Consider the following 13,652-nt stretch of genomic DNA (forward strand, 5'->3'; position numbering starts at 1 on the left):
TTGGAACAACTCCAGCACACTGGGTTTTTAATACAAACTAGAAATGTCAAACAGAGACACAAAACTCACATTAGTCCTACAGAAGAGATTATTTGGTGTAATTTACAGTCCAATGAGGGTTTCCTCTAATAGAAGTAATTAGCTTAACAGGAGGCAGCAGTCTTAACAGTGTAAACAACTACTGGAATGACATTAACACATAAAAAGGGGAAAAAGTTGAAAAAGCAGAAATACATTACTTTGTGCAACAGCAAATACAGTTAAAGTATTTTATACAAGCGTTTCTTTTTGTGAACATTCAACAGCAGGTTCAACTTTTTGTAGTTTCAGGATCCCACTTAAATTCTTTAAAGGGGTAACTTAAAATAAGCAGCCACACTTGCTCCAGTAATTGCAGTGCAACCAAAAACATTTGTTTGAAAAAAGGTTTCAGTGTTAAAGATGGGTCCAATAAATATAACATTCAGGAGCCTGATAGTTTTGATGCTTTTGTTTTTCTGTTTCTTTTCAAGAAGGAAAAACTGCAGCATTTTTTCAGTTAGTGTCATTTTAATTAAAAAAACAACAAAACATTAATGAAATTTTAGGAGAACTCCCACTAAATCAGTCAAATCTGGAAAATGTGCAACTTACTGCTAAACTTTGTAATTACAGTAGGTCAAACTTATTCTATACAGTTCTACAAACCCACTACTGTACAGGATTGAAGACCGACTACAGCAGAAATGTCACCGCAACACAGAGGAACAAGTCGTGCTTCAAACCGTTAAATGTAATCAACGTCGGGTTTTTACATAAGAATGAAAAGCACCATATGGTCGCTTTTAAACACTGCTAACATGCTGTTGGGTCTGGAACATGAGGAGGAAGCACAGAGTTCTGCTAATATCTGGTTCCTTCAACATTTAACGCTGAGTTTTAGAGTTCACCTTAAAATCAAACAAGAACTGAAGTTAAATTTAAGAAAGCTAAGGTCCGCGACTAAAGGTTTGCTGGTTCAAACTCCAGGATGTTTTGAGATGTGGGAGAAAATAACTTGTTCATCTCTTCAGGATAAACTTAAGCGCCAGCCAATCGCAGATCTGAGCACAGTCCGTCTTTCCACATCACTCTTTTTTTTTCCTTTTCTTTTTTTAAATAGCGCCTCCCTCTTTGGGGATAATAAAAATCTTCTTTATAAAAGAAACAATAAAATTGTACAGGTATTTACAAAGCCGGGGGAGGAAAAACCAAGGCATTGTGTGTTTGGGGATTTGCATCTTTTAGTCCCACATTCACAACAAATTTAGCTGATTTCTCAGTTGGGGAAAAAAAGAAAAAAAAGTTTCAGGGCGTATTGTGTCCTGGGCCAGCCCAAGTCCCTGAGTTATCAGTGCTTCTTTTGTTTTGAGCTTGTGTTTATGAATTCAAGTCGAGTCTGAATCACTTGTGTCTGACGACGAGGATGAAGAAGAGGAGGAGGAAGAGTCCGAGCTGGAGCTGCTGCCACTGAGGCGTGACGGCTGGGCGTGCGCCTCCACGGCGCTGGGCTTTTCCACTGAGAAGAGCAAACAGAAGTTAGAAACTTCTAACAGGAAGGCCATGTTTGCACCAAAAATCACCTCTAAAGATGAGCCAGTGATTTTCACCACACCTCCAACACTGAGCAGTTTATGGAGATATGAAGCAAACATGGTGTGCCTTCCTGCCAAACATCTCCGATGCCCATTATTTTTAGAAAGAGGAGGCTTTCTTGTACATACATTTCCCACATAATTGTTCGGTATAATTGCATTCGTGCTCTAATGAACACATGATGGTTTCAGGAAAGGTTGGCATCTGGGAATAATAATTCCCACAGTAATAATGATAGACTTCCGCTGACTGCTGGTCTCCTTCCCAGACCGATTGGTGGCAACAGTCACTTATTTTTCATTTTCAACATGAATGGATGGATTTAAGTGGTTGAATCTGATCAAAACTCACCTAAACCACAAAATTATATGTATAACAAAATATTTGTACTGGTAATATTTACTTAAACTAGAGTTATTTTCCTTTTTGACTCAAAAAGTGAATATGAATTGGAGTGTTTTCTGTATAACAAGTGGAATTTGCATTTGAAGTGCAGAGTGTGAGCTCACCTTTAGGCTTAGTGGGTTTTTTGACCGAGTTGAGCTGTCCACTGACGTCCTGCAGCCTCCTCTCCAGCTCCCTCCTCTTTTCCAGAGTCAGCTCCTCTTTAGACATACTGCCTTTATTCTTCACTTCTGCAAATAAACATTCACATGTTGATTTTGGAAGTCATTTTTTGCACTGGATGCATCTTTTGCTACAGATGATGAAGCGTGCATTAGTGATATTGCATTTTAGGCAGTAAAATGTTCTTAAAGGAATGGAAATATCTGTTTATTTCCAACTTTTAATGCGTTTGTAATATTGTATTGAAAAGGATTAAGTGGTGAAATGAAAAATCAGCAGAATGTTCCAGTTTTTTTTAACCCAGTCAATCGTCAAAATAAACAGATTACTAAAATAATCGTTAGTTAAACTGCCAAACTACATTCAACTTTTAAACGTGGATCTCAATAAATCAAAACATGATGAAAGTTCATTTTTTCCTGTGAAGAGTCTGAGCTGGAACATTTGGATTTTGGTTTATTTTTGATGAATATGAATTTCAGAAAAGAAGTCAAACTTCAGTTTTTTAATAAAATGGATTCCTGATACTCAGTTCTGCTCACTGTAAGTATGTCTGTGTTTTGTACAATATGTAAGGATAAACAGTTTCATTGGTTCTATAAACGCATAAAAAGCAGGATAGAGGACATTACCAATGGATGGAGGCGTTATCTACCTGGCTCACCGTAAGGCTTACGGGGTTTCTTCCTCAGACACGTCATGACGTAGCGCTCCAGCTCCTTCAGCGTCGACGGCTTTAAGGTTTCAAAGTCGATTTCGATCTCCTCCGGGTTAGTGTCCCTCAGGGACGGCTCCCTGGACTGGATGATGTGGACCACCCGGCCGAGCTTCTCGCCCGGCAGCTTGTTGATGTCGAGGCTGAGCTGGCGCTTCTCGTCGTACGTCATGGGAACGATCTCCTCCTCTTCCTCCGAGTCGTAGTGGGGAAGCGTGGAAGGGGCCAACGTTGGATAGAAAGGTTTCTTTGCTGTCCTGGAGGACAAAATGAACAGCAGCAGCTGGTCAAGTTTGTTTTCAATTAAAAAAGAAATAAGTTGCATGAAAAAGAGGAAGGTTTCGTACACTTTTCCCAAAGTAAGATTCAAGAACTTTTCCAGCATCAGATAAAAACATTACAAATAAAGTAAAAAAAAAACAAACAAAAAAAAACAAAACATTTTTTTTGTGGTAGCATTCTACAGCAGGAATAAGGTAATCTAAAATATAGCAATGTTATGTCTCACTCAGTGCTTACTGTTTTGGTCAGACAAAAAAAAAAAATAAAAATCACTCAACTTTATCGACTTTAACATATACAAAATTTAAGGCAAGCTTTATTTCAATTCTACAGATCAATAAGTCACTAATCCATGAGAAATAATAAATGTTCATTACAATCTAAAACTGTGTTATGGTAAATGACATTCCCTAACTCAAGCACTTTCCAGGACCTTACACAGAAATCAAAGACCTTCCAAAACCTAACTGAAACTGAAGTGCCTGTAGGATCCCTGCATGGGGATTAGGATTGTTTTCCACTACTAACTTGCTGTTCTTGTTGCTCTTCTTTGTCTGGACTCTCTTCACTTGTGAGACTCCAGCTCTGGCTGATTTGCTCTTCAACATCTTGCCCGGCATCTTCCATTCCTCAGAACCGGCTCTGCTCCGTCCAACACGGCTACGCTTTTCTATCTTCTTCTTTTTCTTCTTCTCTTTCTTCTCCTTTTTCTCCTTCTTCTTCTTGGGTTTGACGATGGGACCTTGAGACAGAGCAGCCAGCTGTTCATGCACGGCCCGGAGCTGTAAATATAAAAACAAACAAAGAAACAAACATTTGTTAAATTAGTCTCTTTCACTGGGATGTTTTAGTGAACTAAAAAGGGGATGCGAATGAAACGGTGGGCGGGCCACTTACCTGAGTACACACCTGATCCTGTAACTCGGCCAGGCGGTGTGCACGCTCTTCCTCGCTGTCTGAGCTCAGGCTGCTCTCGCTCTCTTCACTGTCGCTGCTGGGCTCGCTCTCAGAGGTGGAGGAGGAGGACGAGGAGGAGGACGAGGAAGATGACGAAGACGACGTGGGATGTCCGATGACAGACATGGCCGTGTGTTCCATCGGCGGTTCGTCTGGCATCTTGGCAAAACGGAACTCAAAAACATCCTTAGGAAAAAAATAAACGGTCCATCATTCCTCAAACTAAGCGTCAGACATGAAGCGTGGTCCACGCAGCAAGATCCGCTCACCTGCAGCTTCCGTGCCATCGCCACGACGTCGTGGTCCGGTGGGTTGTATTTGTAGCAGTTTGAGAACATCAGTCTGACGTCGCTGGCAAACTGTTGGGCGTCCCTGTATTCACGGCAGTCCATCTTCCTCTGATACACAGTTTGAAAAGAAAACAAACAAAATAACATGAGTTTTTTTTTTTTTTTTTTTTTGTTTAAATTGTCATATTACAAAGTAAATATGTGAGACCTAATAAGAAAGCATCTATAAATCACAAAAAATATTTATAGAATTTCTACAAATGTTATGGTCAAGATAAAAATCAAATAATCTAAGTATTTTGTAATAAAACAGAAGCACATATGCTACATACTAAAGAAAAGAAATGATCCGTCTTTAAAGTAACAAAAATAAAATACTCAACTTAAAATATTTAAAGCTGATGCTACATTTCACATTTGAAGCATATTCTGTAGTAGTTGTGGGATTGTGTTCTACTTTAACTTAAAAATAAAATAATGTTCAGGATATTTTTTTTATTTTGAGAGTAACTGACAGCTATAAAATTACTTCAGCAAACACTAATGCCGACTCCTCTGCGTAATGCTTTGATATAATTTAGCCCATTAACACGTTTTCTTTTTGTAGTTCCCATTATTTCTGTCCAAACAGAAATCAGATACATTTATTATTAATTTTTAAACCCAAAAGCCAAAATGCCTTGCTTTCCTCTTTTCCTGCTTTGTAAATACCTGGATAAATGCATGTTCCCTGTATAAAGATGAAATTTATGATTCCCAAAGTGGGAGGGTCTATTTAATGTGCAATGACACAGCAGCCTGCAGCAGGGAGATCCATCCTACAGCTGGACAAACACAAACAGAGTAGAATTGCTAAATGAGTTTCTTAACACCCAACATGAGCTTTCAGGGAACACTGATACTTAAAACTGTTGGTAATCCCAAAATGTGTTAAATAAACCCTACAGATACCAAATTATATGATACTCCACACTTTTCTACATACGTTTGCCAAATTCAGTGACTCTGCATTTTCAGCTTTGTTTCGTCTGGATTCAAATAGGAGTCCAAACTTGGATAATTATTTCACTAGTTCATTGAACATTTTAATAAAAGCAATAAACAGTTAACATCATTTTAACAAGGAACAAAACTTTTTTTCCCCTTGCATGTATTGCTTTTCTATCTATTCATAGTTACCTTGATGGTGCTGAGGTCCATGGGACACTTGATGATGTCATGGTAGTCGTGAAGCCCCAGAGCAGTCGTGTCTACAGGCGTGTAGAAGGGCCAAGCGTACGCCGCGTGCTTCTTTGACAGCATCTCTTTGAGCAGCCCACTGCAGTACCTCAGCTGGGGACTCAGCTTGCCTTTCTTGGAGAGCTGAGGCTGGACAGAGTCAGGCAGGTCCTTCTTAGGCGGTTTGATGGGACGGCCGCTGCCCACCCTTCGGCCCGTCCCGGCCATCATTGGCTGCAGGAGAACGGGACCGCCGGAGCTCCTAACCAGGCCCATGCCAGGTGGGGTCTCCAGGCTCATGCTGCCCATGGAGGAGATGGTGTGCATGGAAGTGTCATGGACTTGACCCCCGTGACCTCCTTTCCCCAAGCCCACCATGTGCGTTGATCCTGACATGCCAACAGTAAAACCCAAGGTGGAGGGAGTTGTGGTGTCCGCTTTGCGCTTCACACCTTTTTTCTGCACAAAAGAGAACCGCAATTTTGCTTATTTCTCTTATAAGCAAAAGCAATCATTCTAAACTACGTGAAACCTACAAATCATCTCTTATCATATACATTTAAGGCACAGCAATCGAAAAACACATCAAGTATTTATACACACCTTAGTGGTAGGCTGTGTAGGAGGCAGGCCCATGATGTTCGCTGGAGGCAGACTCTTGGTTAGAACAGTCTGAGGAGAGCTGGCCAGCATGGAGTCACCAGTATCGGAGGAGGAAGGTGAGTAGGCGGACTGGGACACCGCTGGCACCTGCTGAGCCCGAGATGCTGCACACGGAGCAGAGTGGAACACATGAGGAAAAGATACTACTGCTAGCAACTGACAAAGATTTAAAAAAAAGAAAAAGATATCCTATATCTCCTGTTTTGTTCTCTTTTACATTTTTTTTTATTAATTAGATCATGAATTCTCGTCAGAAAAAGGAGGAAATGTTTCAAAATTAATCTGGTTTAATCACATTATAAGAAAATAGCTAATAACACAAACTTAGCTGAGACTGAAAAGCTTCATGAGCACAGTCTTCAGAAAATGTTACATAAATTAAGGTGGTACATTTTCAATACTCTTAATCAGAAAATATTTTCCTCACGGTTAGACTTGCGGCCTCTTCCTCTGCTGTTGTTGCTCCGAGGAGCAGGAGCAGGCAGCTCAACTTCCTCCTGGGGCATCTGAGCTACCTTCTGGAGGAAGATCTTCTCCAAGGACTGGGCCATCAGCACAATGTCATCAGTAGGCTAAACAAGGAAAATGTTAGACTTCAGGAATATTGGTATTCTGCTACAAATGTACATTATATTGTCATTTGAAAAGGCCACACTGGCTTTTAGTGTAGAATGAGAATTAGCTACAGCTGAAAAGAATTAGTTGACATAATCAACTATGCAAATGATAGTGGAAATGTCTTTTTGTACAGGTGTAACAGTGTTTAGGTTGTAGAATCCCACTTGCTTTATGTATCAGTGCAATGGGGAAATAGCGCCCCCCCTCTCTGTGTGGCTGGTTATATGCTGCTGGCTCCTGCACTCAGTGCCAGTCTGTGAAAGCTGCACAAGAGTGTGCTGATTGAAGCTGAGCCGTTGCACTGATTCCAACCCGATATGTTCTCATTCAGGTACATCATTTATTATTGTATCCTTCATTGTATGATCTTTAAAACATGATTTTTACTACACTCAGTGCCAGTCTGTGAAAGCTGCACAAGAGTGTGCTGATTGAAGCTGAGCCGTTGCACTGATTCCAACCCGATATGTTCTCATTCAGGAAATAAACTGCAGATCACCCAGAAACTCCTTGTCTTCTTTAAAACTACACAACGCAGAGTCGAGGGGTTACTTGGGCTGGCCTGGTACAGTGGAGTGAAGCAGAACCCGGTTACACAGGCACCCACAGCATGTCAGAGAGGATTTAGGTGGGATTCATAACTGTAGTTTCTCATTTTGCATTTTTTTAAATTACATTACAAATTACATACAAATGTGTAATTTGGCGGGTAAAAAAAAAAAAAGTGAGCTTGTTATTTAAATCAATTCATTTTTTTTTAAATAAGAAAACACACAATCGGTTTTAGTAGCAGCAGTACAGTGGAACACTGTCAACTGTACAGAAGCTGGACGGAAGGACAGAAGGATGGGTGGACCCTGTGGATCACTGATGTTTTAATCAGTGATCCACAGACTCACTGGTTACCCGCAATAATTACACAGATTTTCACATGTGAGCAGAGTAATTCATAAAAAAATACCCTGGATAAATTCCACATTCCAGACTCAAAGATAAACATTCATGGATGACCGTGACAGTCATTCCTGCTTAGTTGAACTCTTGGTTTAGAAAAGCAGTTCCTCAAGCATTTCTCATTTTCTTCTCGTTTCAATGAAAACCTGCCAACGGTTAACTGGTCAATACATCAACTTGTGTATTTTCTGAGAAAATGTTTAAGCAGTTTGATGTTCCCAGCTCATCACATCTGAAGTTGTTTTCTAGGTCACCAACATCTCTTATGCTGTTGAGATTTAAAAACTGGCTCAGAGTGCAATTCTGCTCCCAGACAGGTTTATTGCAAAGCTGCAGAAACGTCCTTTTTTGTTTTGCTTTGGGTTCTATTTTAATGTTTTCTCCCTGAGTAAGTTCTCAACCTACCTTGTTGTAGATGTAGCAGTTAGTAAACATTGTGTTGAAGTCCTGAATGCACTCTCCGGCACTTTGGTAAAAGTTGTTTTCCAAACGCTTCTTTATTGTCCCCATGTCCATTGGCTGTTTGATGATTTTATAATAATCCTGGAAAAGGTGAAACAATGCAGTACTTCATTTGTTTTGGGATTTTAACGTTTACAAGAATGTGAAAGACTGTGATAAAGTATTCATTTTCCAGTCAACTAAATAAGTGAGGAAGTTTACCGAAAAACGATCCATTTTTACAAATATTTTAACAATGACGTTTGAGTTGATTCAATGCAACGAGCAGCAAAACCCATCATGTAAAAGGTGTGACCTACTGGCAGGTTTAGTCTGTAAGCATCCACAGGCTCATGGAACGGCCAGGCAAAGTGGTGCCTCCACAAACACTTGATGAGGGTTTTCTGGAGGTACTGCAGCTGGTTGGTCATGCGGCCTGGCCGGTTGGGGTCCTTCACTGGGGGCTGCGGAGGGGCAGGGGTGGCCTGGGTCATTGTGTGTGGCAAGGAGGGGCTTTCAAAGTCCTCGTACAGCAGGGAGGGCTTGCGAATGCGTTTTCCCGAGCTGCAGTGCTGATCCAACATGCCACTGGACAACCCAACCAGAGAGCTGAGGTCAGAGAGAAACATGCGAGGAAAAAAAAAAAAAAAAGAGTCTGGATTACAGGAAGTCAACATATATGTGACAAAGACATCAAAGGGAAATAATCTGCGTTTATACTCTTGACCCACTCATTCCATTTAGCCACATGAAAAGAAAAGCCGTCCTCCCATTCGCATAACTTGTCCAGGGAACTGGAATTCCTTCAACACTGCTACTTTTACCACTTTCATGAGAACCAGCGCTGCATGAAGCCAACAGCAAACACACTTTCATCGATCATGCGACAAGGCGGGCAGATAAGGCTCCAAATCTTATCTGTACATTAAATAAATGATAACATTCAGGAAACAGCTATTTTAACAGAGTAGTCTTAATTTTATCAGTTTAATTTAGAGCTCAAGAAACTCTAGTTAGTTCTCAAATTCTATTTATACTTGATTTGCAATAGTAGTAGTCACACTGTTTACATTTGATTTGATATCATTTTAAATAAAACTGCAAAGCTAACTGAAACAGCTGCAATGACTAAACAAAACAGAAGTGAAGCAGCAGCAGTCCATTTTACTCAGCAATATAAAACATTTTTTTAACAAAGCTTGTATTGTTTATTGCTGCTCATGTTATTTAACCATTCTAAACACACTGGGTGTGGTTTTATTCTACAATCAAAGCATATATTATTTGTTTTAATTAATTACATAGCTTTTGCAAGAACATTAATAACTCAAAGTATTAAGTATGTAAATCAGCAAGCTTTAAAAAAATGTTAGCCACAAAAATGCAAAATGAACAAAATATGTTTCTGTTATATTATAGCACAAAAAAGGAAACGGATTAAAAAAAAAAAAAAAAACATTGTCTCAGCGAAAACATGAATCAGTGTTGCACACCACCTCAGCCCATGTCTTTAAAGACCACTGATAATTATCTGTTGGACAGTTGACATGACCAGGTTGTAGGTTTTTAAGTCTTAATTGTGTTAAATAAAAAGTGAGACATGCCAATGTCCTTTACATGCCACAACATCCATCACAACCATATTCTACAGAGACCATATCACTACCCAAGCCACAGAGTTCAGCCAGTCAATGTTGTTAGGAAAATGTCAGGTCAAACTTAATCCCATCAGGTAAAAGCAAAAAAAAAAAAAAAAAAAAAGAAAAAAGTACTATAAATCTAAAAGGAGTATAAACACCACAATGCAAACAATCTGGCCAAAGAATAAAAATGAAACTTTTATATGTTTTTAAAAGGTTGTGTAAGCTACAGTCACTTCAAGATACAAGGTTAAACAAATAAAAAACACTGTTGCCAAGTTACAAGCTGCACGTCCATTCAGCAACAGACTGCAGGTTCTACTTGAGCAAATAGCTTCACTAATAAACTAACATCTGGTCATTATACTCCCAAATGTTAAAATTTAGAGCCAAAAGGCAAAAGGTGAATTAATCAGTGCAATAAGCATGTTAACTTGAAAATTAATTATAAACTGTTAAATCTGCATTCAGATTTAGAAATCCGCATAAAAAAATTATTTGCATATCTAATATAATTCCTGAGTTTTCTGCTTATTTGCATTAGGGGGCTTTATAGTTTTACCAAAATAACATTCAAACTCTTCGGACAACGCCACAAAACACAATGTAAATTAATATCACCGGGGCATTTCTGAAAAATAAAAGATATCGCTGCTAGAAGCAATGAATGTAAAATACACACACATTTCGTCATTTCTTGTAAAACTTAAGACCTTGCAGAAACCATGTAGTTGTAAGTTTGTGATGTGCTACTGTAAATTAATTTACTGACATTCAGACAGACTCATCACGTTCATACTTCCCTCTAAGCAGAAATCAGATTAGGCAGAAATTGGATCTCACCCAACAAATCTAAAAACACACCTGGCCCACTGACATAGAAGTAGTGGCAAAGCTTGTGGCCTGATTTTCAGCATGAAATCAGAATGATGAAATGCAATAGGCAGCAAAAAAAAGGCCTGTATTTGCAGTGAACACAGTAGAATTTATTTCACTTTGTAGCATTTCTAAAATATGGAATGAGAACATTCCATATTTCTTTACAAAAAACAAACTTTATTTTACTCCAGAAGATCAAACAACTCCACCATGTAATTAAAATAGGTGATATTGCCTAAGAGTTCATTTGAAAAATTAGTTACAGCAGGGTACACTAATGGTAGCCTGCTGTTGTGGTTAGTTTTTTTTTTCTTGCATCTTTCAAAATGTGATTTTTTTTTTTACATTTTTGCCACATAATGCATTTCTGTAATAAGCTAGAAAGATGAATGATGCAAACAAGTTTACCATCTGCTAGACATCAATGACTCACTATATGAATTATTGTCTTATACACACAAATTTGTGGAGTCATTTGTCATCAAAAATGATTAAAATGTTAGCCCTATGCAAATAATGCTTTGCATTCTACACGATTCGTTGTTTGAAAATAATCAAATTAATGTTTCCAGTGTCTTGTCACGCTCAGTGTTTTATTATCTGCGCTATGTCTATTTTTTTTAATATGTAATATCGCAATTTGACAATACAAAAACAGTACAGCTGTAATTACAGATCGGACTGCAAGACTTGCAATGTCCTGGCTGATGATGGCGTGGTTTGAACGCCCCGCCTTCCTTGTTTGTAAACACACACAGTCCTCAAAGACGGAAACATGTCTTTACTTACTAATAAATACTATTTTTTTTTTTGTAATATCAGAGCTTTACCGTCAACCTGACAGACAGTTCTTGCTATTTCGTCGCATCATAGAGGAGTCTAATCCTTCAGAGCTGAAGCTGTCGCTAAGGCATCCATTAATATCCTCGCAAACCCAACGGTTCGTGGAAGGGCTATCGATTTGCTCTGGTTAATTGCGTATGTGGACATACGCTCGAGCAGTTAATTGTGAAAAATTATCTTAATAATGCTTGCATAAAGATGGAGGATAGCACTGCCAGGCTCTGTGAGCGATGAATGACCCGCCTGACAGAAAGCCGGCGGGGAGCAGCCTGCTGAGACAGCCGATGGGGCTGCAGCTGTCATCTACCGACTGCTGCTTGTACACCGAGTTTATATAGCAAACGCATGACCAATTCCGGATATACTTTTAGAATACGTTAGATAATCGATAGAGAAATAACAGACCATTTTGAGAGCTAGCTAAATCCGTCTGTAACCGCTGGCTCAAGAAGCTAACGGTAACGCTGATGATAAAAAAAAAAAAAAAAAAATGTCCGTTTTAGAAAGCAAACAAAGGCCAGTAAAATATCTTAAATCTACAAAAAGCTGCCTGAAATTACCTGTCTTGAGGTGGGTTGACGGCCGCTTCCATTGGGCTGAGGGCGGACTGTTATTACCATCAATTTCTCTCCTTTTTTCAACCGCTGTCGTCGCTGCTGTTCAACCTCACAACCACTACGCAGCTCTGAAATGAAATGGCGACTGGCTGCTTCCGCTTGAATCTATAAATACTCGTCACGTGGCAGTGTTGCGTTTGTCCGGTGACGTCAGTTGTGACTCTGGGTTCTCATTGGCTGGTTGCTGCTGTCTGTCAAACACACCTAGCACATCAGTTCACTGAATCCAAGCTGTCATGCCGCTGTGGTTGCTTTATTTTGAAAATAGGCTTTTGAGATTGATCTTTCTTTATAGATATAATGATTTCTGTTTGCCTGTACAACTTTTGAACCCGAACAGTCTTTAGGGCATGCATATTCCATATCTTTCATTCTGAAAACCTTATTTTCCACTGTTCTCAGTCTTGTCTTGGGCAAAATTTGAAGTTTAAATTCAAACGTTTACTCTGAATACATGATATATATTTTTACAGACATAGAGCCTGTAAAAACAGACACATTTATAGAAAAAATAGTATAATGTAATAATTAAAGGTGAAAAAAGACATTCTAAGACATTTCACAAGAATCAGTAATCATTAAATCTGATAGTCATAGATTTTGTCCTGCAAAAGCAGTATGAAGGGCCATGTCATCTTAATGTGTTATCATTGTTAAAAGTTCCCATTGATTTTTTATTATTATTATTGGTGTACAAAGTGATCAGATACATCATAATTTAATTGTGGAGCTTTTTTAACTTAAGACATTCACTTTTGATGAAAAAATATTTCCGTTAATTATTTCACACATTTTCAGCCAACTTGAAACGGTAAAGTTGCAAATCAAGCTGACTATAAATCTAACTAGCAGAAGGGAGCGATGATGGAAGTAACTGTAAAATTAAGAACTAGAAATGGTACATATACAAGCGTGGACTTGCATGAAAATGGCCTCACAAGGAAAGTTTTACACAAAGTTGTTTGCTTACTTGTCTCTCTTTGTTGTTTAGGACATTTGGAAAAAATTGTTTGAAGAAAAGGCGAGTTCCCAAAATCAGGTGAAGAAATAAAAGCTAAAAAGATGTCATCAACACCAAGCACCAAAAGGACTATGACTGGTCACCATGAGCGGGGATTCAAGCATGTGGGAGTGAACTACACAAGTTTTACATGATCAACACTGGGAGGTTTGAGTGTTTACATAAATGCAATGCATAGAAATGCCAAATTAAAATAAAGAAATAAAATATAGAAATTTGTTGTGAAGCCAACCTCCACAACCCCAAAAAACAATATTTTGCTAGTGAAAAATCTAAAATTTAAACTTGGGTTTGTAAAAAACTGTAGCTTTAGCTTGCCTACATTGATATTAT

The 13,652-nt window shown here is 38.8% G+C and overlaps 1 protein-coding gene across 2 annotated transcripts; it reads right to left on the bottom strand.

The window, feature by feature from the left end:
• Window positions 1-12,390, bottom strand: LOC103146689 (bromodomain-containing protein 2-like). Of its 2 annotated transcripts, none has more exons than XM_007564698.2 (12): window positions 12,242-12,390; window positions 8,640-8,928; window positions 8,284-8,421; window positions 6,734-6,878; window positions 6,247-6,410; window positions 5,605-6,102; window positions 4,405-4,533; window positions 4,076-4,321; window positions 3,707-3,960; window positions 2,846-3,153; window positions 2,124-2,249; window positions 1-1,537 (listed from the first exon to the last, which is right to left on the bottom strand). In XM_007564698.2, the coding sequence occupies exons 1-12, from the start codon at window positions 12,271-12,273 to the stop codon at window positions 1,407-1,409; spliced, it is 2,460 nt and encodes an 819-aa protein (XP_007564760.1). In that variant the 5' UTR covers window positions 12,274-12,390; the 3' UTR covers window positions 1-1,406. The 2 variants fall into 2 exon arrangements, with proteins under 2 accessions (XP_007564760.1, XP_007564759.1); XM_007564697.2 differs by having other exon boundaries at window positions 2,837-3,153.
• Between the last annotated feature and the right edge of the window lie 1,262 nt (window positions 12,391-13,652).

The sequence above is a fragment of the Poecilia formosa genome, unplaced genomic scaffold (genome assembly GCF_000485575.1).
Source record: "Poecilia formosa unplaced genomic scaffold, Poecilia_formosa-5.1.2 Scaffold166, whole genome shotgun sequence".
In the NCBI taxonomy this organism is placed as follows: Eukaryota; Metazoa; Chordata; class Actinopteri; order Cyprinodontiformes; family Poeciliidae; genus Poecilia; species Poecilia formosa.